This window comes from Channa argus, chromosome 5, assembly GCF_033026475.1.
Source record: "Channa argus isolate prfri chromosome 5, Channa argus male v1.0, whole genome shotgun sequence".
Taxonomy (NCBI): Eukaryota; Metazoa; Chordata; class Actinopteri; order Anabantiformes; family Channidae; genus Channa; species Channa argus.
Window position 1 is genome coordinate 3,161,754 of NC_090201.1, and position 27,709 is coordinate 3,189,462.

A 27,709-nucleotide genomic window follows, 5' to 3' on the forward strand; every position below is an offset into this window, starting at 1 on the left:
AATACACGAAAGCCTCTAGGGAGGTAGCAAAGGTACACAAAGTCAATACTAAAGAAAAATGGGAACATATGCCTAAAAAAAAACTCCAATCCAAGTATAAGTACCACTTGTTACTACAAACCCAAATACCACTGATTATTTATTTAACTATATTCCCTAGGTAATGATTTCCGTCGGCATCAGCCCAACTGAGCTACTGATTAAAAGTTTGAACGGTAATAAACATGTTACCATCTTGAAAGCGTAGTCCAGAGTTGGGCAACATGTTCCTCATAAGTACGTTTTTACGTTTTTTAATGTGGACATTCAAAAAGGGAACTACTTAAAAAACCAGATATCTGACTATTTACCAGGATTTTTTATATTAAATAGTAAGAAACATAGTGTTTTTGAACCAACATTCAACTGACTTATAATTTCTCAGGTTCTAAGGTTATAATTGTACTATGTGTTGATTACTGAGGTTATTGTGGGGGTCATGGAGTCATATTAGAGAATGTACATTAACAGGTGGTTCTAAAGTTTTGGCCACTATCTAAAATTAATGATGTTTTCCTTTACGGCTGTTGGTGTTGGAATTTAACGTATAAACCAAAAACCAGTTTCAGACAAACAATGTATGTGTTTGATGAGGCCTCATAGCCTGTATTTACAGTGTGAGAGCAAGCGTGAGTTACTGAGTGCCAACCAGTCAGACAAGATTTCTGGGAAACGGAGTCCATTAAAAGCACAACATTGCCAAACTGCTGTACCTGTTACAAGAGAGAGCAAAGCTTCAGGGTACATTTGAATGTCAGCATAACAATAAAGCACAAATTATATCCCATAAACTATCTTCTGACATTTTTTGGATGAGTCTTCTGACAGCTTTAGAGTTGTTGGAAGATGGAACTTTTCACTTTTGATGGAAGTAGAAGTTTCCAATCTGATTCTAGTGTAACACAAAGCACACGGCCTGATGTACCTCAAAATAAACTCCATGGAACCTGGCTATGTTTAAACTGGAGCACCTGCAAAATTAAATCTTCTACATTCGCGTGTTTTCAGCAGATGACAAGTGACATACCATAAATAAATCTGTGGATCATCATTAGAGACAAGAAAAGTGTGAAATATCTGGAAAAAATGTGCTTCCTGAATATTAAAATTTCTAGATTTTACATTGGCAGACAAGATCCATACTTTGTCTGACATCTGCCCGAACATGTCTCACTTCGTTTCCTGCTCATGTTCCTGTTGTCACTGTGTATACTTTATTAGAATTTGTGGAAGAGTGGGGAATTGGGACACAGCTTATTTGCAGTAAACTAGGTTAAACATATATCTACTGTATCTCTGTGCAGGACACTCAGAAATTGTTACGTCTTTTCCAAAACATGATGTTGTTCTTTTGACTTCAAACTAACAACAGAAGATGCTGCCGCAAAGACAATCCATCAAATGAATCTAAATGAATCAGCTCAGTACAGACTGTCAGGCCACATCTTGGCTGCTGCCCTGAGGTCTGCACGCTATGCACACTGCTTGAGTAAGTGCAGTCAAATAACTTCACCAAATTAGCAAACAGCAACAGTCATTTGGTAAATTCAACTTGCTTTTTGGTCCCTTAATAGATACCACCACCACCTACCCAGTTCAACTGCTGCAGCCGTGATGTTGCTGGAGCTGACGCCGGCCCCCATGGCCTTCAATCTGCCTGGAGCCGAACACTACATCAGGCTGGGCCCCTGCACTGCACTGCAGCACAGCTGGCTTGCATCACCATTCTTGCATTGCCACTAACTCTGCATCCCCTCCCTTGCATCCACACGGACACAAACAGGCACAGTGGGCACAGAGAAACCAGAGCTGCTGCCTGCCTCTGTTCCCTTCTCTTCTCCTTCTGCTTTTCTCTTACGATTACAGTGCTCTGTCAATAATAAATAAATAAAGCGTCGCCGACAGCACACACACACACACACACACACACACACATATATATATATAAATAAATGGAGCAGAGGCTTTTTTCTCCCCTGCAGCTGAGTCTAGCCTCCAAGCCCCATCTCCTTTTCCCATGTATGAAAGTAGGCCAGTGCTCAGATTGCAGCAAGAAGACAGGGAGAGAGGGGGGATGAGGGGGTGTGGGTGAGTAAGGGGAAGGGATGGGGGTGGGGGGTGGGAATAAGAAAACAGTACTGAAACAAGGGATGGAGAGGGTAAAGAATGAACTTAGGATAATAAAGGCAAAGTTTGATCAACGGAGAAATGCAGAAGTGGGAGAAAGGGGACAAAACCGTTGGAGACAAATGGAAGAAGAGAGTCTCAGCTTATTTTTTTGTTTGATTTCAATTCTATGATTGTAGCTTTGACAACGCAGTTCCATGAGGTGCTGAATCAGCGACCCCACCGTGTGCTCCTCTTTCACTGATTTTCCTCTACTACACTTTTTGTTAACCTTTTTAAGGTTGAGTGAGGGTTATAATCAAGTCAAAGTTTAACAATGCAGCGGAGAGAGTGTTAAGTGTAATTGAAGTAAAATTGTGAATATTAATACCAAAATGCATTTATGCATGCAAAGTAAAAAAGTTATGATTTGAAGCCCTTCTCAGATAAATGGATTACTGAACAGGCGTAATGGGCACAGTTGCCTAGTGGTCAGAGGGTTATAGTACAGAGGCTTTGAAATTATTTGTCATATTTCTGGTTTTAAATGAGTTCAGGAAGAGGAAACAAAATGACTACAAAGCGATTCAGACAACCACAACAAAACACCAAAAACACAGCCAACTGTCCAAAAGACATGCAAAGATGACCTAAAAGAGTCACAAGGCTAAGAAAAAGAACTTCAAGTTTGGGGTTAGGCACTAAGACTTCAGCGTAAAATTAAGTTACAAGATAATTAAGTTTTTATAACTTAATGCTACATACAGTGACAACAGCACACAGCTACTTCCTATCTATGGTAAACGTGTGTATCATGTTGTGTAACGATCATCATTAAAGTGCACAACATGTGGCACTAAAGTTGAACCAGGGTCTTCTGTGGAAAAGTCTTGTGTCTAGTAGGTTCATCCACCACCTCAGGAAGGAGAACGGGCTGGTTATTCATTATTTGGTAATATACTTTCTTTAAATTACAGTAGATTCACTTAAAATAATTGTCCCTGCTACTAGTATTTTAAAGTCATTTTACAGTTAAAATTTGAAATTGACAAAATATTGTTAGCAATGATTAGCATCAAAAAAGACACAAACTGACCAAAAGCAGACACAAAACATTCAAAGGTAGATACAAACAAAAGTAGACAGAAATCAAACGATGACCAAATAAGCTACTGTTTCTCGCTGCGTGACACTTTTCGGCATTAGATTTAGTATTAGATGCTGAGGTTCAGGAGCAGATTCTGGAGAAAGTGTCAGTTTTTCTGTAAATACACATCTTTAATCTGAACCAATGACATTATCATTTACCTCTGACTCTTCCTGAGCCACCTGACTGGATGAAATCCAACAAGACCCCCTACATTTGTGCCATGATGGCCATGCTGTGCCTGTTAAAATTACATAACTTAATCATATTCCAATTCTGCACCTGCCTTGTTGATTTTGAGAGATGCGACATCAAGGGCCATCCTGACCTGCTTTTGGAGATTTAATGCAGCTTGTTTGGAGTTGAGAGACTAGAGTATATAGTATTTCATTTCTTTTATGAATACTAGGTCATGCAGGGACTGAGGGAAATTAATTTGCCGTCAAACAGCTAAAGAAGCTCTTTTAAAGCAAACTATTGATTTGAAGACTTTGTTAGGAAGACCAGGGTGTTTTTTAACATTTGTTAAGAAAAATAGGGCATGCACCTGCAGAATGAGTGGGGAAAAGAGCAGAGGGGCAAACACTTCTATACAATCAACTGTCAAAAGGTAAATATCATCTATGAGAACTGTGAGAATGACCGGCAAACATCCAGATGGTCTAAATCAATGTGGCACCATGTCATTTTTTCATTTTTTTCCTAATAATTACAAAGAAGAAAGACAACAGCTATTCACTGAAGTATCAGATTTCATACAAGTTTATTTTTCCTTCTTCAGAAAATATCTCCCAACGTAATAAAGTATTCACAATACTGTGGACCTACATGTTAGAATTTATAATAAATAATTAACTCTACTTGCTAAGTGGGAATTAAGAATTTCTAGTCTTTGGAGGGCAGCTTGCTGGATATTTACACACTGTAGTCCAGATATGAGCCTCTTTGGGTTTGGACTTGGACTGGAGTCCACCACTGACCTAAAAAAAGGCCAGTTCTTGTCAGTTCAGGCGCTTCTCTACTTCTTCTCTGGTAATGGAACTGCTGGACCTTGTGACAGGATGCTAACAGGCTTTGATAGCCAGGTGACCTCCTGTTGTAGATAATTATTGGCTGGAAGCTATTTAAATCTCCCTTGTTTTCTGCAGAACTTGTTTTATAGCCTTTTTTTTCCTGAAAGGCCGTGCAGAGCACGGCAGAGCTTAGCAGATGGTAGAAGAGAATCATGGAGCAGAGAACGGGACAGCTGGATGGAGCACAGTGCATTATTTTTGACTTTTATGCTAGTGCTAGCTATTTGATATATAATATAATATTATATATGCATATAAATTGCAGGTAAGCATGCTAGTATTAATTGGCATGTAATTCATAAATGCCTTTTTGCTCACATAGTTCACACAACTCAAGCCCTCATTAAAGACAAATTCTATCATTTCTTTAGTCCAACTTTTACAGTTCATGGTGTATGAAATTGTTAACTGGTCGCATTGTATATTTTCACTGCTAAATATCTAAATAAATTTAGTAGCATTGACACATTATGCCAAGCTTTGGGCAGTGGCATGACAAGCCTACTTTGTAGTGATGAAACCAGAAGGTATTGGCTTCTGCAATTACTTTCCTTCCTTTCATTGTCATTAGCATGCAATCTCTTTTTTGTTCAAGCACCCAAAGAAGATCCATCAGAACACTAAACTGGTTTACACAGATTCATAAATGTTAGTGCATTGAATCTAACATGAAGGTGGTGGGATTTCCGAGCTATAATGACACCAGCAAAAGACTATATCTTTCCATAACTCTTTACAACTTGTGGCCTCTTTTTTAAAGGAGCTAACATGTCTATTTTTTTATGAATGGCATTGCATTATGTCCCTTTTCCATTTTTACACATAAAGTTGTTAAGATTTCACAGCCCAGATTTCTCTCCGGTAACAAACAGGCCAGTGAGATGATAAAATGTGCATTATTCACACCTACCTACTCTAATTGGGTGGAGGTGTGGCCTCCACATTTTTCAGCCAATTGGAACACAACCTATTGAATAATGAATATTCTGTTATGTCACCTTTTAACCTAAATAATTGTGGCCATCAAAGGCAAACTGTAAATAGAGCAAGAAGTCTGATCTGCAAGGACCTACCGTTGCACAATTGAGGCTTTTTGAACAGGATTTTTCAGCATGGTAGGACTGCGTTGAAACTTCATATCAAAGTGATATCGATGTTTTAAATAAACTGAAGCCATCTTCAAGGCCATGCTTCTTTTAAGAGTTAAAATATCTTCATCAAAGTGCTGTGCGAGGACGGGCTTATCTTTGTGAATCTGATTACACATCTGGGTGTAATGTAAATAACCTTAAACACAGTAAAGATAAGAGTTTAGTAATTTGACAGCACAGGAGGACGTCCACCACCACCTCAATCCAGTCAAAGCTCTCTTTTTAGAGGGAAGGGGACACAAAATAGCGTGGGTAGAGTTGGGACCATACCATGCTGGTACTGGAACAGTAGTCTATGCATTTGTACATTAAACATTGTTTAATTGTAACACATTTACAATGTGATCAATCTTTGTCACTGTCCTCACAATTTATACAACCACGCAGCCTTTGTGCTTCTCTCATGTTCTCGGCAACTGCAGCAGAAAATGACCGACAATGACTGAGAGCACAGTGTAAGAGGAGAAAAAGAGGTTGTTTTTCCGCCTAAAACAGCTCAAATCACAAGAGTGGGAAGTGTTCATTATCCTGAGGAAGAAACCTGCTTGTTAGCTCAGAAGTGGGTATTACCTTAAGCGTTGTGGTCAGAGCTCTGGATTTTATGAAACTCTTGGATGGTTTTACACTGAAAGAAGAAATGTCAGTTTTAAAGTAAGAAGGTGTTTCAGTGTTCACAGCTGTTTAATGAATGGGCTATTACGTATTAAGGTGTTCAGTCTCTGTGAACTCACTACTCATTTCTCTCCACCTCTGGAGAAAGTCAGTACTGATGTCTATCACAGGGGGTTGATGGATGCTATACAAATTTAGATTTCAGGCCCATATTACTGGTTTTAGAATAGTACAAATGTCCATATATATAAACAATTACAGCATTGTTTTCTACCCTTGTAGGTGCAGCTAATGAAAAAAAAAGAGCTAATGAAACGAATTGGAAACAAATTATCTGCATAGTTTAATAATTATGCATTTATCAGAGACATTGAGATACACTGAGACAGATAGACTAGAGACACACACAGTCATTAAGTGTTAAATTCACTTTTCTCTCTCTTGAAAACTGGGATTTGCATTTGTTTGTAGCTTCTAGGCTAAAGATTGATGGTTTCTGAAGTAATGAAAATGAACTTTCCCACAGCAGAAGCTCTGAGCAGAATGTATACAGTTACCACTTTTACAAAGTTGTGCAATAACTTTTAAGCATTTGCCCTTGAGTCCCTCAAGCTCAAACAGAATAAAATTTGCTAAATGTGCTTTGACAAAGAAATTGAGAAAGCCATTTCCGGGGAATATCACAAGATTGCTTTTGTTCATAATAATGTCTGGTCTTGCGCTTAGACTGTGTTTCAAAGCACTTGAAATTGAATTGATATCCCATGGTGTTTGGTTGGCTAATGCAGTGCCCTGCTGAACGTCTTGGTTGGTGGGGGGGGAGAAAAGCATTAGGTCGACTCTCAGCCTGCGCTGGAACTCTGTTAACACTACATCACTGCAATTCATCACAACTTATTCCATTAAGACCTTGGATTTAAAGGTTTTTTTAAGAGCCTAGGAACCACCCCTACCCCCCACCTTCCAAACATTACATCCAACTCTATATTACAAACTGCATTTAGTTCATATTACAAAATGGTTTTCTGCTGCAAACTTTACTGAGATAAACTACAAGCCGTTGACCTTTTATGGCAAATAACATGGTCATTTCATTTGACACTGCAATATAGCCAGTCTTTTGTAGGTCCCATTTTATACCCTTTTTTAACAAGTTTATATATGTCTCAAAGTAGTGCAATAACTTTTAATCATTAAATGCTGAATGTGTTTATTTATTTCAGACCTGGAATATCATTGACATCATGCAATGTGCTGTTGGCTTTATTGCAAAACCTTAGGTTTTGGTGTCTTTAGTTTGAAGGCTGTGAGACACCAAGCCAATGTCAAAAAACAAGTAGCAAAGAAAACGACCTGCTCTGTTGCCGCACATTGTCTTGTCTTGGCTGACAGGTCGTCATATTCTACGTGCATGTCCTGTACTTTAAGGGAAGAGAAAGCAGAAAACCTGGAACCACATGTCTTCAAACTAAACAAAGCACCGCTTGCTTACCGTACTCACACCGCTCTCTCGCATCACATGTGGTTTGTAGCTACTTGTACATGACAATGAGTCTGATACTAAGTTATTGTACTTATTGTATTGTACTGGTCCCACCAACCAAGAGGACCGATCCCCATTCAACATGCTGAATCATCAGCCTGACATTTTGATACCACAAAGGAGCTACAGTATGCCCCCCGCACCTCTTTTCAAAGCATAGCTCAAGTATACACCAACATTTATGTTTCCCCAGTTCTTGTGTGTGATGCTTGGGTGGCGTTAGACTAAGCTGGAAGCGTGACTACGTAAGCAACTCCCTTTATGAGGTCATAAAGTGAGAGAATTGTTTGAGTATACTTCTCTGCAAAAAGCAAAAAGGAAGCGTGTGGAGTTCTCTGATAATTCACACATTGAAGCATGCAGAGAAGATACTGAGGACACATGTAAATGTACAAAAATGATCAAAAAGTGGATTTTGCATAATAGAGGAACTTTAATGTTATTGTTGTGTGTTGACAAACTACCAAAACCAGAAAATAAAGTAGTCAGTGACCCATTGAATTGGATTCGGCTTCAAAGTACTACTATAAATAGTTAATCTTCATTCTCTGTGTTATTGTAAGATTTGCAAAGAACCCAACTGATGTGTTTGATTCTTTCCATACGCCTCTTTATCTTTATCTAAAAAGAACTGCATAAGCATTGATCTCACACCTTTAGGAGATAACAGTGGAGAGGATGAAAATTTGATCAAAGCAGCAATCTAGCCTCTACATCTTACTGTTACCTTCCACTGAAGCAAAATAGCAGTCAGACCCTTCTTATTCTGTATAAAGAGAGTTTGTTTGTGACACTGATTTCAAACTGATATCACATTGAGATGCGTAACATCAGTAGGGACGTCAGAGATTTCAATTCATCTCTGAAATCCGACTGTTTTGTCAGTGTAACCTCACGTTAAGAGCTAGTTCAATAGGCCTTGGGAGCCATAGATGTTAATGAGTTGAATTTGAAGGATTCCTTCAAATAGTTCCTTGTTGCATCCTTGACTATGCAGCTCTTGTACTGGATACATTTGTAGAAAAAAAAACCTATATTTAAAAATCAGTTGACTCACCAGTATGAATGAAGAAAGGCCAGTGCTTCTTATCTCTCCCTGTGCTTGGTCTGAGTGTCCCTGCAGGGTCCTTGGAAGCAGATAATGTAGCTGATTCATTAGCTGCCTCTGTGGTGATGGTGGTGTTAGAGCCAAGTGTATTGTGGGTGTACGTCTCCAGTTGTTCAGCACCAGGTGGCATGTCAGTGGGATCTGGTTCGGTCTGTTTTTTCTCCTTTGCGGTGGAGTCTGGGGTCTCGTTGGGTGGCTTACTCACTGCCGTGCTGTTGTCCTTTGTCTCTGGTTTGCCATGACTTCCTGATCCTTTCCTCTCCTTTTTCTCTTCTTTCTCTTCTTCTTCGTCTTCTTCATCCTTTTCCTCTCCTTCCTTTTCTCCATCCTCTCCTTGACCCTTGCTGTTATCCCTGTCCTCTCCCCCACCTTCATGGTTATCATTGGCTGCAGTTGTGACAGCAGAGGCAGGGGTTGTGGTGGTATCTTTGGTGGGTTCTGCGGTCTGGCGTGTGGTGGTCGGATTGTGGGCCGGTGCTCTGCTTGGCCAAACAGAGCTAGGGAAAGACGAGATGACACCCCCACTGAAGCCCAGCCCAGCAAGTAAAGTGCTGGTCACCACAGATGCCACAGTTGCCTGGCTACCACTGGATGATGGGCCAATGCCGGTCGCCATGGACACAAAGGAGAAGGGGATGCCTGAGGAGGTCCAGGTAGATGAGCCAGAGGAGATAGGAGCCATGTCAGCTGAGGAAGCTGGAGAGACTGTTGGCTAAAAACAAAACAATTTACTAATTAGATTATATCTAATAATCTTTTTTTTTTCTCCTCAGTTAGACGTTATTGACTAAGTTGTTTAAACCTTTATTCAGAGTTGGCACAAACAGGTGGCACAGCATACTTAAGTAAAAGTACCTGCCTAAAAATGAACTATATTATAAGTAGAAGTCCCACTCAAGTGCTGTATTTGCTGTATTTCAACTAGAAAGTTCTTGGAGTCCAATAACCTCCCCTGTAGTTAAGAACCTCCAGTCCATTGTAACTTGCATTTGCACATCAGGTCCAAAGTCCCTAAAGTTGCCCCCCACTGTCCCAACTCACTCCACTCTTGACTCACTCCTTGCTATGTGTATTCTTATTCAAATTACCATTACAGCTATATTCTTTAAGGCAGTTCTTGCTTTGTACCAAACAAAACAAAATACTCCCTATCTGTAGTCCCATGCTAGGTGACATTCAACACTGCAGGCCCCACCCCAGTAGTTCCTAAATCTGGGATCTTTTTTTAAAGGGTAGAAGCATATCCAGAAGTACATTTATATCCAGGATCCTCTAGTGGAAATGCAGATAGAGGACCTGTTCCTTTTGAAAAGTCCCTTGCCTTGAAACAAGTCTTAAGAAAGTTATTTCTTTGGACATGAATCTAACGGAAAGTGATGCTGTTAATAACACAAGTTTACAAGTCTAGTCGACATTTGTTCTACATGTGACTCATCAATAAGGTTTCTGCATGTATCCACCCTCCACCCCAGACACATACCGTCTTGAAAAGCTGTGGCAGGAGGCTGTGCCCTTAAAGAAAAGAAACCTCTCACCACAAAAACGTTTTCTTTCTGACTGCCTCCTCATAAAGGCCCAGATTGCCACAGACCTAACCCGGTGCTTCACATAAAGAGGACTCTTACTGTTTAAATCCCAAAAGGTCAAAATGTTTAGGAACAGCTCAAGTGCAGAACAGGATTCTTTCATTTTAAACACATTATACCATATAACTTTACTTATTCATAAATGTGCATGAAATAAGTAATGAAATAACAAAAAGACCAAATTTAATCCTTAACAGTCCAAAGTCCCAAGAATAAAAATCCTGTTATCCTGTTACATGTGAAGTGTCTAATCCTGACTTAAATTCCCACTGGGACATTCCCTTCAACACAGAGAAAAAAATGCTGCAGTAATACAGACACTGCTCTCTGCTGGATAAAAAGGGAAAATACAGTAGTAGGGATTCCAGAATACGTCTCTTACCATTCCAGTTTTCACAATCCTTGTCCCCTCGAAGATCCTGGTGGTGTTTGCTGAAGCACGGAAAGGGAAGGGGAAAAAAAAAACTGAGAATCCAAAGTGAAACTCAAGAGAAACAATCAGACAACTTCAAGATTTGTCTCCAAGACATCCATGGGAAGGCAAGAACATTAATCACAACATGACACAACATGAGCAAGGCTCTGAATACTTAATGGGGCAGCCAATAAACGTAATGTAGTTAGATGATATTAATACATCTCACTGGCTTTTATCTGCCTGCTTTGTTTAGTTCTAGTCTTTTCCTGTGCTACTTTCCTTTAGCCTGCAGCTATTGATATGAGCTTACCTACAGTAAATAACCTGAATATGAAAGATTACAGTGCCACACAAATGTATTCATGCCCCTTGAAATTTTCCGCATTGTCACGTTACAACCACAAACATAAATATATTTTAATGGGATTTTATGTGATAGACCAACACAAAGTGGTGCATAATTGTGAAGTGGAAGGAAAATGATAAATGGTTTTCAGATTTTTTACAAATACATATCAAAGAAACATGTGGCGTGCATTTGTATTCAGCCCCTTTTACTCTGATACCACTAACTAAAATCCAGTGGAACCAATTACCTTCAGAAGTCACCTCATTAGTAAATAGTCCACCTGTGTTTGATGTAATCTAAGTGTAAATGCATCTGTTCTGTTAATCCTTCAGGTTCGTTAGAGAACATTAGTGAACAAACAGCATCATGAAGTCCAAGGGACACACCAAATAGGTCAGGGATAACGTTGTGGAGAAGTTTAAAGCAGGGTTAGCTTATAAAAAAATATCCTAAGCTTTGAATGTTTCACAGAGCGTAAAACAATCTATCATTCAAAAATGGAAAAAGTTGTGGCACAACTGCAAACCTACCAAGACAAGTCCACCTAAACTGGCAGGTGGGACAAAGAGAGCATTAATCAGAGAAGCAGCCAAGAAGGCTCGTGGTAACTCTGGAGGAGCCGCAGAGAGAGACCAAAATTGAACCTTTTGCCCTAAATGCAAAATTCTGTGTGTGGCGGAAACCTAAGACTGCACTGCACCTGAACACACCATCCCCATGTGAAACATGGTGGTGGCAGCATCATGTTGTGGTGATGCTTTTCTTCTGCATTGACACGCTTTGACAGTTGTTCAAAGATGGCCGAGACATACCCCAAAAGACTTGCAGCTGTAATTGCAGCAAAAAAAGGTTTTACAAAGTATTGACACAGGGGGGCTGAATACAAATGGACACCACACCAAAAAAAATCCTTCCACTTCCCAGTTATGTACCAATTCATGTTACAATTCATACATTTACATTTGTGATTGTAACGTGACAAAATGTGAACACTTATAAGGTATATATATACTTTTGTAAAGCACTGTATGTGATGTCATGGGGAATGTATGTAACTGTCAGAATATTGTGTTTGCATAAATACAAGTCAATATGTTAGATGTGCTGAGAGAAGGCTGTGTTTATTAAAGGAAAATGTACTTATGCACACATTGATGACATCATGACATATTGTGGCACCAGTGTGTGTGTGTGTGTGTGTGTGTGTGTGTGTGTGTGTGTGTGTGTGTGTGCATTACCTCTGAAGAGCATGCTCTGGCTGAAGTCGCTGCGCATGTCATTCATGCAGACAGCCTGCACTCGAAACAGGTACAGTACATCAGGGGAGACGGGAGAAATGATGGCCTCCTACACAGCACACACACAACACATAAACATAACTGGTAAAGTTGACTGTAGGGGGAGCTTTAGTCCCAATAGAGGTTCTAAAATTATTGTTAAATAATGGTTAACTAGAAAATAACAAGAGTTTTTATACTAATCTATATAAAACAGGAGAATAAAAACAACAGAGCACAAAGTGTAAAGAACTACAAATAACCATCTTGGGGCTTGAGTATTATAGGCTGATGTGTAGTTTGGTGCAGTTTATGAAGGTGAACCACAGCAACCACCCTGTCACTACACACATTTCCTATTCCAACTGCAGTTATCCCAAACCTGACAATTTAGAATCATCAATTTCATCCAAGCTGTTTGCTTCTTTATTTTCCAAAGGTCATTCCTAAAACCCTTCATCTCCACATCAGATAATATTGGCTGAAAGGTCCAGTTTTTGGATTTCAACCATAGCTGAGTGTCTCCTTCAGCAGATGGAGCTGGCTCAGGTATAATGACATGAAAACAAGCTGGGTGTGTAATGGGGTGATGGCTACCCCTGTCCCAGTTCAAAAGTCAGTTACAGGTTATAGTTGTAGTTATTAGTAGCTTCTAATGTTATTATTAATCTTTGCATGACTCCCTTTAGTTTTCATTGTGCTTCCTGGAAGGTATAATGTACGATTATCCTGGAAGATGTCTATTTTGGAGAGGAAGAGTGAGGTTTCAGACAAACAAGCAAAACAGATTATGGAAACTATTTTAGAATAACACAGGCCCAAAATCATGGTATATTATGCACAATATAGCTATTTGTAAAGATTTCTCTGCCAGACACTGTGTAGGGGGAAAATAGCTTCACACCTCTGATTTAAGCCATGTTGAGACAATCTCCCTTCACATCCACTCTCATGGAGCTACTGTACATAGCGGTTCAGACTCCATCTCCATCAAATCACATAAAAACTAGATGCTAATGGGATGAAACTGCACCCCCCCCCCCTTCCAAATCTGAGTTCATTAAACACTGTGGGAGCCTTTGGAATGGAGTAGTATCATCAACCTGCTACAGTGTGAAGTTTCCATCTTTAAAGTGCAGATTTCTAATGAACTGGAGCCTGGAATGAAATCTGCAGTAGCTAATGTTACAATACAGCAAACAGATGGCTAAAGGCTGACAACATTCTCAGTGACAGTTCCATTATTTACACTGATAGGAGTGCAGCATTACCACAGATGTGGTGATGATACACTGATGTTCAAATGATACATCTTCTATAAAAACAAGCATACTATTTTAGTTTGGCTTAATTATAAGTTTTCACATCTCTGTTGTGAATTGCCAAGAAATGTCTGTCAGAGTGAACTAGACATCATCACTGCAAATGCACCACGGGACCATTCAGCAAATCTCACGTGCTGAGAAAGGTTTCGTGAGATGGCAGTGGTGTTGCTCTTCGCACTGATGCTGTGGACAATTCATGCTTCCAGCTGAGTCCTGCTCTCTCACAGATAGGTGGCAAAGATTAAGTAAATTAGATGGTTTTTATGTAAACATCTTGGGGCTGCAGTGATAAACAGGATACACATACAACTCACAGCTTCATTATTACTCCTGGAATAATCCCAGTGGCAGTAGAGAGACAGGACACACAAAATGCTAAAACCACTGAAACTTCTATCCTCATCTTTGGTCACTTGTCAGCCTGCAGCCTGGATTAACTTGTGTGTCTGTGATGTAGACCTCCTTTGCTGTCCACAAAAGCTTCCCTGGATGACTTATTTCTTTGTTCAAAAATACGACATTAAAATTGTCTGAACTCAAGCAAAGAGTTTGTGCATGCACAGCTGAAGAGCCATGGTTTAAAGAAATGTCCATCTGGAGCATGTGGTGGGGCAACATTTTGGGAAATATAAAGGCATCAAATCATTGAACATGATTAGTTTTTAGAAAAAATGTTATGATGAGCATATTTGGTCATTTATCATTTGACTAACTTTCTTAGTCATGCCAGTGCTGCTTTGTTGAATCCAGTCACGAACCTGTTACCCGTATTTGTTACCCCTTCTTCAAGTGGTAGGGGCTGTAAAATAGTCTAGTCCACAGTGATTTATTACATGGGGATTCTCCATTGATTGTGACAAGGGGATGTGAGTGAGGGATTTGGGGGTCCTAAAGCCATGTAAGTCCCCGTTGTGACCTAGATAGAACCATCAAGGGAGGATATGAGGAATAGAAGCAGACTCACAAGGCTGACAGTTAGAGGGAGGAAAGAATATAGTGTGGGAAGGGGAGATGGGATGAGAAGACACGGCAACAAAGATACAGAGGTGTAAGGGAGAGTGAAGTGGATTTCAGAGGGAAGGCTAGTCTCTCTAGTTAATGATGGGAGTGTAAAACACTTTCCACCTCTTTTCCTCCATCCCCAAACGTGGCAGAGTCTGAAAAGGGCTCTGCTTCAACAGCCAGGGGGCACTCTGATCCCTTTGTTGCAACTGATCCTGTTTTCCCACATAGCTACTGGCCCAAGGTCATGCTTTTTGCACAGGCTGGCAGCCCTGCATCCCTTCCAGCTTAGCATTAGTATTCAGGTAGCTGACCAGCACACACCACAATGTAAGGCAGGGGTGGGGGAACCCATGCTGCTTGAGGGGCCACAGCCCTGCTTGTTTTCCACCCAACCCACTTGCTGATTACCTGGGCTGGGTGTGTTCAGTCAGTCAGAGGCTGGAGGAGCAGTGGGTAGGGCAGGGATAGTGGAAAACAAGCAAGGTTGCAGCCCTCAAGGAGCATGGGTTCACCACCCCTGATGTAAGCGAATGAAACCTCCTGTCTGCTCCACAGCTTTTTCTCATAACTCATTTTGGCTCCTGATGAGACTATTTGTAATGGAATTGATGGAGGATATTGCTTGGTTTGTGTGCTCGTGTTGATATGCATGTGTGTGTGTGTGTGTGTGTGTGTGTATGTGTGTGTTCAAAAATGTTTCTCTTCACACAAATAGTAACTACTGTATTAAGACCTCCACTGACTCATTTTTTCCCATAATGAATATTTTGCCAAAGCTGCATGTTTGGCTTTGTTAAATCAAAATAAGGCCTTTTTTAATGATGCAATCTGTGCTGATTTTGTATATATCAAAACAATTTTCCTTCAAAACAAGTTATTTGATTTTTTCAAGGCCCTTACAGTCATTTTTTGATGATGTAAAATCTGCTGTATTTTTGTAATAACAAACACACACACACACACACACATAAGCAACTGCACTTGAGTTTTTGTCTATAATATTCTCATCGTAATTTGCAGTTATAGCAAATAAAGTTGACTTTGGCTCTGTTCAAAGCTATTTCATTGCCCAATCAGAAATCCATCTGGACACTGATCTTTACACGTTGAAATATATTAGGTGATTAAAAAAATGTTGCAGGGTGTGCAGAGTATCACAGTGAAAAGGTTACATCAGAGTTCATTAAGTGAGTTCACCAAATAACATGAAAATAACCTGAAGGCCTGGGCAGTGGGTGGCGTGTTTGCAGTGTATCAGCAGGGAAAGGATGAAGAAGGAAGGAGAGAAAGAAGAAATAAACAGAATAGAGATGAGAGAGGACAAAAAGGTCAAAAGCAAGAAAGTAGCTGCAACTACAAAAATCATATTTGTTGTGTGAAGGTGTTTGTGGTTGGTGGTCAGGGTAATGGTCTGATTCCTGGCTGAAGACTAGTGGAAGGTTTACTGATGTGGAATCTGGAATTGATTGGACCTATTTAAGGCCTTTATCAAAGCTTCAAAAAACATTAAAAACATTAAAAACTTTCACAATGAGACTGTAGGGGGAATTATTAAGCAACGTAACATTTACAATTTCCTATCAAACAATAATGTCAAAGTGAAAATCAGCAATGAGACAATTTCAAATTGAAGGATCTGCAATTTATTAACTGGAAGCAAAAATAGGTCTTAAATTAAGAAATGTCATAATTAATTATTAGTGTCCCTGTTTTATGAGCATGTTTTCTGGATTTTGGATTTAATCTAACATCCACCACATTTGATTTGCTAGTGAAGCTGTTGATGTAAACTCAGGACTTTCAGCGGTAGTGGAAATGATTCTGGAAGAGATTACACTTTATGATAATGCAAGGAAAGAGGATTGATACAACATTCACCATGTGAACACTGAGATAGTTGCTGGTTCCTGTTCCCCTTGCTAATTAAGTCATTACTTTGTGGAGAGACTTCAAGCTAAGAACCAAGGGACACGTGCATAGATGGATTGGGTTTGTTGCTGGTGTTCTATCCCAGCAACGTGAGAATACAAAAGTAAGGCAAACTGTCAATGAAACAGAAAGACATCTTTAAGTAACTCAGATTGGATGTGTGGCACTAATATAAACCTGACTGTCCCTCTGCTCTACATCCTGTAAGTAGAGTGAAGTGAGAAACTGTTTGACCTCCTCCAGATATTTTTTCTCTTTTTCTGTCGCAGACTAAACATTCAGATTTTCCAACCAAGTCTAACAAAGGCACATTTAGCAAGCTCAATACAAGTTTAAAATGAGTTTCATATTCACTCAAATAAAAAAGTTCGCCCAATACCTAAATCACCACTGTTAAAAAAAACAATCCCCCCCTAAACTTTGACTAATTCACTTTAAATCTTTCATCTGATTCCCCTGGCCCCACCTTTATTGCTTTACATTTCTTGGGATGTTTTTCTTGGCTGGTTAGTGACTTCCTGGATGAATTGTCATCATGCTCGTGGAATACTTATTAAAGGTCTGGGCCTTTGGGAAGGTTCACTATTGTTCCAAGTCTTCTCTATTTGTAGAAATTGTCTCTCACCGTGGAGTCCTTAGAAACACTTTTGTAATTTCATGTCAGACTGGTAGATAATATTTTTGGTAGTTTTTTGGGTGTAGTAACTAGGATGCAAGCACTTTTTCCCACAGACTAGTTGCTGTTACATCATCTTCTTATTTAATCTTCGCTCAAGTTGCCTTCATTTAAAGTTAGATTTAATTGGAATTTTGTTAATGGTTGAATTAAATTAAACTACACAAACTGACAGAGCGATGAGTACGGCGGAAATTATACTCTTTTCAAATGTGTCCATGTGTGTTGCAGGAACAGCAGTATGTAACATACCAACACTAGTTTTAACATTGAGTTTTCACATTTCATTAATTATTCAGCTGTGGTGGCTGCTGCTTGATTTGTGTGTTAGAAAAGCCATACACTGGCTGACGAGGTAAACTAAACAGCACTACCTTCACACGTAGAATTCCTCACACAGTCTAAAACACATGGTTGTGATGAGGCACACAAGGATCAACTGAAAGCATTCATTGTTCTTCTGAGTCTCCGCGGAATATGTGGCAGTACAAACATGGATATAGACAGCTACGAGTCAGAAAGGAATGCAAAGAGCTGTTTTTTGGCTTACAAACCAGGCCAAGGAAGCACATCAGAGAAAGACTGCCTACATTATATGTGTGTGTGTGTGTGTGTGTGTGTGTGTGTGTGTGTGTGTGTGTGTGTGTGTGTGTGTGTTTGTAAAGCTCACTAAATAAAGGCTATGAAACCCTGAGCTCATTATACTATATGTATATCCACAGATATTTGATCTTAAGCAAACATTTATAGTTTTTAAATATGAATGCAGATACATGAACAACATTTTATGCATTTTAGTTTAGTTAAAGAGTTGGACTGTTGTGGAAGCAGACATACTTTATTTAGGGCACTGTGCGTGGATGTTTAGAATCTTTGCTTGGCCGAGAGGGGTTCGCGCTCAGACACACAATGTGGTGAACTTTTGTTGTGATTACTGCAAATATCATAATTTGGGTTCAAGTAACAGCATGGATTGATTGCTGGTGCACATTAGAGGATTTTAAAATCTTCATTTTTAAAAGATGGGAGGCCATAGACATAAAAACCAAACACACACCTAGGAACTGGCATCTCTTAGAAATGCACTTGATGAAATGTGGCTTTGGAGCAAAATAAACTTGGAAGTGGCCTGTTGTGGTCAACTACAGTACATCTTGTTATGAGCTGTTTTAGACTGCGAAACAAAAGCAGAGAATAATGAAACTATGGCTGAGAAAATAGAAGCAGCATGTTTGATACTGTAGATTTTGCAGGGTGAGCTGGAGTCGAAATGGAAACAAAGTTTTATTCTTAGTCTCAAGTGAGGCTGGTGGAAGCTCCTGCTACAAGTAAACAACATCTGTTCGCTTTGGCTTCAGATCGCTCTTATTGGCTTTTGCTGGTTTTTGCTCAATGTAAATATCAAACATGATTGATATTTACAATTCAAGATCAGGAAGAATCTAGCCTCTCTGGAGCATCAAAATTCCACACGCTACAAGATCATTTGGGCTGATAACCTGTTCCGAACATCCTGTAGTGTATCATAAGCCTAAAACTTTGAAAATGGGAAGAATACTAGTGTATTCTGTCTCCCACCCATCCATCCTGCACTTTGACAAACTTCCAGCCTACTATTTTTGCAAATTTTTAAGCACTTCCTCAAAATACAATATGTATTCATAGTGGCTATAATTTTAAAGAAATAAATGAATAATAGTGGAAATACACATTTATTTAAGTTAGTATTTTGTGTAGTGTGTACAGTCTAAAGTAACACGAGTTTGCATTAAAACCAACTGTATCCTAGTTTAACTCATAGCACTTAGTTAAGTATATGGATTAGATATGCACATGTGATCATGCACATCAAGATTGTTGTTTGGTATGTCCAGTAAACACCAAGACTTTTTACCATAGAGATCAGAATATTGACTAAAAGTAAATATTCTCTAACCCTGATAAGGGAAGCACACTAACACAGCTGCATTTATGTTGCACTGCAACATTCTAGTTTTATTATCCCACAAATATATCTTCTCAATTGGCATTAACCAAAAGTATCAGCCCCATGTTTCAGCAGCGATTCCCACAGCATCCTCACCAGTTTGTGTTTGGCATCGGTCAGGTGTGTTTCCTCAAAGCTGTCGTCATGAGTTGTCCAGCTGTAGGACACCAGGAAGTGGAGGATGGGAGGGTGATAGGTGACCTCTGGACGAGCCCAGCGGACCACCAGAGTGCTGCCATTCACATGCTGCACTTTCATGTTGATTGGAGCACTGCTGCACACTGAGGGGGATAAGGGCAGAAAACAAGAGAGATAAAGGTGTAAATATGAAGAACATGTGTAAACAACAAGAAGAAATGAGGGAAAAGATTCTAGTAAAATGAAAGCATAGAGGAGAAAATGAGGAATCGAGTTACAGTTTTTAAAAAGGGTAAATGGACACTTAAAGTGAGCATAAGATGCAGGGAAGAGTAGGTGAGACAGTGTGAGCGAAGGACAAAGTAAGAAGTGAAGGAAGGAATGTAGAATGAAATTATGGGGGAATAATAAAAGCAATGAAGGGACGCATGAAAACAAAGGACAGATGAAGAGGAAATAAATAAATAAATAAGGAATTTAAGGTGGAATTGGGGGCAGAAAAGACACAAAGAAATAGAGGGAAGTAGATGAGAATTTGTCAGAAAGAAAGAAGCTCTGCTATGCTGCTAATGGAATTTTTGGAGAGTTTAGAGACAAATCTATGACATAAGATATCTCAAATTTAGCTCCATGTTCACCTTACTCAGTCCTAACATCCTGATGCTGTTTTTAAACCTGTAATCTACAGGTTACACATAGAGTGACCTTTAATAATGGTCACAGGTGTGTTTTTCCTTGCAGAGAGGACACTAGAACTGCAGCACTCTGTAACAACAACCACCTTCTCTTTAAAATTACACAGAGCCCACTTGGAGATTTATTTGGCTTATTTTACAAGATATGAAGTCACGACGGAACAGAAGTCCACTGGCTTTTGTCGTTTTTTGGAAACGTTGGATAAATGGTCTACACTTATATACCGCTTTTCTTTTGGCACTCAAAGCACTTTACACCGCTTCTTATTCACCCATTCACACTCACAATCACACACACTCACCAGGTTCAGTGTCTTGCTCAAGACATGTGACCGGAGGAGCTCGGGATTGAACCACCAACTGCGAGATTGGTGGACAACCGCTCTACCTTCCTGCGCCACAGTCGCTCATATGGATAGATATGACACAGAGAGTAGCTGTTACAGAATTCTCCAATCAACATCATGCAGCTGATGGCACGTGTGCATGGATATGGGAAGATGTTACTGTGAGACTCATTTGTGTGTCTGCCTTGTATTGTAACTACTGTGTGAATAATTACAACAAGGCAATGTAAACCCAATGATTACCTGTCTAAATTTCAAACAACCAAACCTTCTTCTTCTTCTTTTCCTTTCGGCTGTTCCCTTTCAGGAGTCGCCACAGCGAATCATGTGCCTCCATCTAACTCTTCTCTCACACCAACTAACTTCATGTCCTCTCTCACTACATCAAACAACCAAACGTATTGAATCAAATAAGCAAAACCACAGACATAACAGATACTTTCTTCCCCCGCTCCTCTGTTAAACCCATTTTTTATTTATATCAGACAGTTTATATGCTACTATTTCTTTAACAACTCAGATCAAGTTCTAACTCAATAAAACTAAAGGAAAATATATGAATTGATTGAAAAAAGGTTTTGAAAAATGCTTCAAATATTTAAATGTACACAGTCATAATTATTAGAAAACAAGTTCCTTTTTAGTTTGAATTTTATGTTAGGCCACAGTCCCCATCAGATCTATTTTCAAAAGAAAGCAGAGTAAAACTCATGCATAAAAGAGAGGATAGGAGAAGGAAGATAGCGGATAAGAGAAATCCATAATGCGAAGGAACAAGAGCAAGAAGTAAATTTAGATGAAGAAAAAAGAAATCACACACGAAGAAAAGGAAAAATGGAAACGTGGAAAATTTTGAGTGTAAGGCAAGAATGAAGGATGAGAATTAAAGGGAGAAGAAGATGAGAGAAGAGATAATTTAATGACTAAACACATCAGCTCAGTATATCTTTGAAAGACAGCAGAAAGTGAGTGATATGCGAGCGTGACTTGTATTCATGATGTTTTATTAGTATTTCCGTGAGACACTCTGAGTCACCCAGTAACAAATACATAATCACATAAAGACACACACACACGCACGTGCACAACACACAATCCAGTTCACATCATGTCTATGGCTGGACTTGCACAAACTGTGCTAATATTACAGACACACACACCCACACAGATACAGGTTTAGTCTACAGGCTCCAACAACACACACATTTACATACATTTAGCTCCAGGCAAAAAGCAACAAAGCTGCTCCACTGTCAAATATCTGGCGGTGAGAGATATGATATGATATGCAAACACATAAACATTGTCATTTAACAGCAAACACACAGAAATGTGGCTCCACTACTGCTGACCACCAACTGCTTCTGTTTGACTAGTGAGGACTAATTGTCCCACATATTGAGGAGTCTATTTTATGGTGTGCTGAAACCATCATTTACCTCAAATGTAGAGAAAACTAAAGGCTTTACTTGAAACTGGTTAACGATTGATGCCTTTCTTTTTCTTTTAATTCATGATGCTGTTATCATATACATTCTCATTTATATTAATCTATTTAAACTTAAAGGTTTGTTCTTTAAATCCCAGTGCTATGGATTCAGCTTAGATAGGTAAATGTATTCAATTTTTTTTTTTTTTTTTTTTTTATCTTACAAAAAACAAACAAACTTATTCTTAGTTCAATTTTAATTCTTGATGCTGATGGAGACAGATGATAGCAGAGGTAGGACAGACATCATTTTAAGTTGCTCCCAGTGGCTAAATAGTGTACTATGAGTAGGGACTGAACTATGATCAACATTTTATTTCAATATGAAACTTTGAGAGAAAGACGAGGTTTAAACCAAGCCGTCTATGGACATCTTTAACTCTCTACCACAGCATTGCAGGAAATTTGCTCATATACTCAAGTTTTTTATTTTTATTTTTCTAGTTCAAAAACTAATACAACCCATCAGCTGGACAGATCACTCCTCTAGAGGACATATTATTATTATTCCCCCGTAGTAGTTGTTTTAAATGCCGCACAAATCACTTTTTACAGCAGTGTGTAAAAACAAATTCCTATGGACACAAGCAAGAATATGTTGGAATGTTGGTGTCCAGATACTTTGGTCAGCATATCTGTAGTGGAAGTGTGTTAAGCAACAATTTGTTACACTATTTACTGTTGAGAAAGAAACAGTAGCAGTAGTTGAGAAAGTAGCAAGAGTAGCATCCAACAATGCCCACAGTGATTATTCCAAACACTGTATCATAATATGCAAATGTGTGCAAAGGTAATTTGATGATGAACATGGGTTGACTGAGAATAGAGCTCATGTGCCTGGTGGAACCAAATTGATTAGCTTGCTCATAAAGAGCTGCAGAGTAGTTTTTCTATTCATAACCTGCAGCCGAGCCCCATGTGACTTAGCATTACTAAAGCCATTAGTCACACACAGACAAAAACACACACGCTCACAAAGTAGAACACACACATACACCTACAGAGACATCATTTGAAAGTCAAACTGTGAATGACCTCTATCCAGGCAAAGCGTATTTAACAGATTTTTATCAACCTGGGCCCAGTGAGCCATGCCTTGTGTGCGTGCATGAGTGTGTGTGGATAAAAGTTAGAGTGTTAATCCCACTGTAGTCCTCAAAGCGTGTACTGTACACGTACAAAAAATTACTACAAACTGAGTATGTATGTGTATGTGATGACCTGTCTCTGTCAATGCAGAGAGGATTTCATTGTTCTCTGGAAAAAAAAATTCCTCTGCATTTCTCTGCAAGACAAATTGTGGACCCATGAAGCTGCTGTTGCCCACACGATTTCTTTAACTCCTTTTCAGGAGCAAGCTGTTTGTGTGTGTGTGTGTGTGTGTGTGTGTGTGTGTGTGGAACACAACTAAAAGGTTTTTGTAGCCCCATGCGTCTGGCTGGGTGATGAAGAGATCCTCTTACAGCTTTCATCAAAGATAAGCGGGTCATCTTTCTCATGTACACTCACTCTCACACGCACTCCCTCACAGGGGAGAGGTCTGGATCTGGATGGCAGTGAGGGATAGAGACTCGGGTCCAATAACACAGAACAGAACATGGGTAGAGGGGGTGACAAGTGGGTCTGACACAGGTACATTTGTAAGGCTCCCTCTCCCTCTCTCTCTCTCTCTCTCTCTCTCTCTCTCTCTCTCCCATAATTCTCTGAGACATCACTAGGAGAGGGAAAGGACTAAGCACTTTGCAGGACAATCATATCCAATGAAGAAGATGGATAGAAAGTGCCTGAACCTGCATGTAACAGTGGGAGTCAACAGTTTCAGGGCGACTGTAACGCAGAATGTAGAGCAGTCGTCCATCAATCCCACAGTTTTTAGTTTGATCCCTGGATCCTCTGGTCACATGTCGAAGTGTCCTTGAGCAAGACACTGAGCTCCAACTTAGTTGCTCCCGGTGAGCGTTGGCCAGCTGCACAGCAGCTCCCCCATTGGCGTGTGAGTGTGTGTGCGAATGGTTAAATGAGAGGCATTGGAAAGCGTTCTGAGTACCAATAGGTACATGAGTGCAGACCATTTAACAGTATCAGAGAGAAAAATCTCATTATAAAAAAGGGAAGTGAGAGCAAATCTATGAAATACGGAGCCAGGCTAAGGAAAAGATCCCTCTAACCTTTAAAAAAAGAGCTGTGTCCAGTATGAGTCCACTCATCAATAATGGCTGCACACACCAAACAAGACATTTACAGTACAGTACATTACTACTGGCATGTAGTTGACACGTCAACTTTTCTAAGTACGACCATCATCAAAAAGCATGAAAATGGCCTGAGCTTCTGACGGCAAATGTTATGTGGCATTTGTTGATGGGGAAAATGTAAATGTAGCTCAGTGTGAAGATTATTTTTATTCACTGTACAGGTCTGTGCAGCACAGCAGCATCTACTCTACAACACTTTGTGTCATTGTTTTATAACAGGTAACCACTCAGTGGCATGAAGGACAGTAAATTGAGTAGCACTTAGACTGGCACTGGCATAGCTCAAACTACTTGATACAGTGCTTGTATCTTTTTGTAAAACTGTTATTGGTGCACCTTTAGATATTATGCAGGGACCTCATTCAGCTCTCGGACATCTTAACCTTGAAGTAAAACCAATCAGACACAAAGTGTGCAGAGAGGTGAAGAATGAGTACATTCAGATCAGAAGAGGCTTTTCTTATTATAGCAATGGGACATTTTAACACGTGCAAATGACCTTAGTTCAAATACTTCAAACCTTAATTAAATGTGAGTAATCCACTCATTTATGTAAGTGATGTTTTGATGCTGAAAATTAATTGAAACTTATTTAAAGTTAGATAAAGAGTTTACATAACTCTGACAGGTGACAAATGACAGGAAACACACAAGTGCAGTACTTGGTCCGAGATCGCTCCTGCTCTGTGGCAGGTATAAAAAGATGAGCAGGTAATCATGATTTTTGGATCGTGATAGCAAGTTACTGTAACTTTGGGAAGAGACTGGCAGGAGGTTCAGTCACAAAGACTGCTCACTGGCTGGCGTATCAAAAGGAACTGTGACTGAAATTACATTTCTTTTTAAGGTCTTTACAGACTAGTCGTTGAGATACAACCCCAAAAACAGATGAGCCCTCTGTGGCCACAGAAGATGGCTGTAGCCCCTCAATATCCAAACAACTAAAACTGGATTTTAATCCCCAACAGCTGCTATAAGAAGCACAAAGAACTAGTGAAGCGTGTGGCTGCATATGTGATCGATGAAATGATGCCCATTTTTACTTCTGACTCTTTGTGTATCTTTTTGAAAGTTTTTGTAGAACCTACTGTACTGTGCCCACTAATTTGTGTTGCATACGATGTAAAAAGTTGTGGCGCTTCAATTCACCTCTTGCTTTTTTGAGCAGTTTATTTATTTTTTTATTTTTTATTTTTTTGCAATTAGTTTTTTTTTTTTATTCACAACAAAAACAGTACAAATAACACGATACAAAACATAACAGCTAGCGAGAGATAAGACAAAAAAAGAAAAGACAGGTGTGACCTATGTACAGTTTGTGTTTGCTTGTGAAAGTGCAACAGGGTTGGAGGACTGAGGAGGGGCAGTGAGGAGACACGGAAAAGTTCTAATCCAAAACACAAAGGAAGAAAAAAAAACCTAAAGTCTAAGAAAACAAAGAAATAAAAAAAGAAAAACTGTGTGGATGGGGGTTGTGTGACTGAATACCTGGTGAGATCGAGGTCCAGTCAGAGGAGTTCCAGGGTGGTCCGGATGGTGTGTTGTATTTTTTGGTTGGTTAGCTGTGTTGAGTGTATTGTTTGGCTGACCTCATTCTAGCCCTAACTCTAGCCCGGAGTCGCCCTCAACCCCAACAGGTGAGGGCTTACTCGCTGCTTGTTTCCCTTCTAAACTCCCAAACCCTGAGGAGGGGGCCTGTTTATTAGGGTGAAACAGTAGAGAGGTGGTGGTCTTGAAATTTAGTGAACCATAGTGTCTCACTCAGAGCCAAACCCCAACGTGTCTCTCCATCAGGAGCAACCAACAGGCCATTCAGTAGAATGAGTAAGTGATAATTAGGTATAAAAAAAAATACATAAATGAAAAAAACTAAAATAAATGCTAAAATAGGATCATAATAATATATATATTTCCTGATTTATTTATTTTTTTTTATATTTTATTTGTCACACATCTGCGTGGCTGCAGTCTATGTAGAACTGCAAAGAGGGCAAAGTACTGAGGTATTTACTTCCTGTACTTACTATACTATGATATATGTTATATTGTTTTATACCAGCTACTATATACTGAACATTTGGTTTTAAAGAAGATAGTTAATTAGTAGCTGTTAAATGTATATTAGTGAGTTTTAGAGGCATAGCAACGATAGCTCCCAATCACTGTTTCCAGTCTTAAGGGCACCGCTAACTGCCTGCTGGCTCCAACATCATATGGGTAAGAGGACATATTTCTAAAACGGACAAAATCTTTTTTCCACAAATACTGTATACAATACTAAAGATTTAGCATTTAAAAATAAGTGGGGAAAAAAAACCTTTAGTAATGAAATCTGTTTCTTTTTATATTAGGGAGACTAAGCCTACTTCCTGTAATCCTGAATAAAGGTTCAGCATCTTTGAGATGCCAATAAGCCCTATGTCTATGTACAGTGTGTGCTTGGAATCTCAATCATCTCATTACATAGAATAGAAGAGGACAGGATACGACATCAGTATAACCACACTCACTGTGCATTACTGTCTAAGGCCACACGCTTTAGACTAAGCCCATACGGTTTTATGATCATGCTGGGAACACATAATGCTTACTGATGCATTTTATCACTTCTCATAAACAGTATAAATATAATGTGCTATAAAATATAAGTGCAAGCATATTATGAAGTTAAACTCTGAGTATTAGCAACGTTACTTGACGTGTTGCCTAAGATCAATAAACATAACGTGTGCCCCTCTTCTCATGTGTTTTAGGCTCCTTGAAAAGTTGTGCAACATGATTACATAATTTATGATGATGCATAGCTTATTCATTTTACTTTGCTTGCTTTGCTAACTTGTCACTTCAAAATCAGCACTTAAAGCACTTGAAAAATGCAAACAGACCTGCAGGTTATTCTTAACAGTCCTTACCAGACAGGCTCAAATACACATGCCATTAGATACTTGTGCATGTACTTTATTAGAATTTTATTTTACTGATGTATGATTTAATGCACACTTAGAATGCCCATGTGACCTCATAATGCATTACAGCTGTCTTAATAATACATAGCTGTGATGAATTAAAAAGGCTACATGTCTACAAAATGCTTTTGATGTTTCCCTCCTACTTGGAGAATGTACTGGCAGGCTGCTCAAACATTGCTTGCTAGTCAGTAATGCAGCTTAGCTTAGCTCTTCACATCTAGTTAAGTGAACGCAAAGAGGAGATTCTTTTAAGACTCGCGGGTACTCCAAGACTCTTTGTGAGCAAAAGTCAAAAGGGCTGACACTTTGATGCAAAGAAGCCCATTGAGACCCCCAGCTAGTTAGAAGGGACCCCACTTGGGGTTTTGTGTAGCAACAGAGATGCACTGTATAATGCAATGCTGCTTAGAAGCTGTACTGAAACTCTGGATAATATGTACATTAATTTTCTATTATTGACATATTAACCCTGTTACACTTTTGTT

At 39.4% G+C, this 27,709-nt stretch overlaps 1 protein-coding gene across 2 annotated transcripts in view; it reads right to left on the reverse strand.

Moving 5' to 3' along the window:
* Positions 1 to 27,709, reverse strand: part of ptprga (protein tyrosine phosphatase receptor type Ga) — a 451,880-nt gene that overhangs the window by 43,163 nt on the left and 381,008 nt on the right. For both annotated transcript variants that reach the window (XM_067504881.1, XM_067504880.1), the window contains exons 9-12: positions 19,428 to 19,612; positions 12,371 to 12,479; positions 10,748 to 10,797; positions 8,729 to 9,491 (exon numbers count right to left, since the gene is read on the reverse strand). In XM_067504881.1, coding sequence (XP_067360982.1) covers positions 8,729 to 9,491; positions 10,748 to 10,797; positions 12,371 to 12,479; positions 19,428 to 19,612 — 1,107 coding nt within the window. The remainder of the gene's footprint in view (positions 1 to 8,728; positions 9,492 to 10,747; positions 10,798 to 12,370; positions 12,480 to 19,427; positions 19,613 to 27,709) is intronic.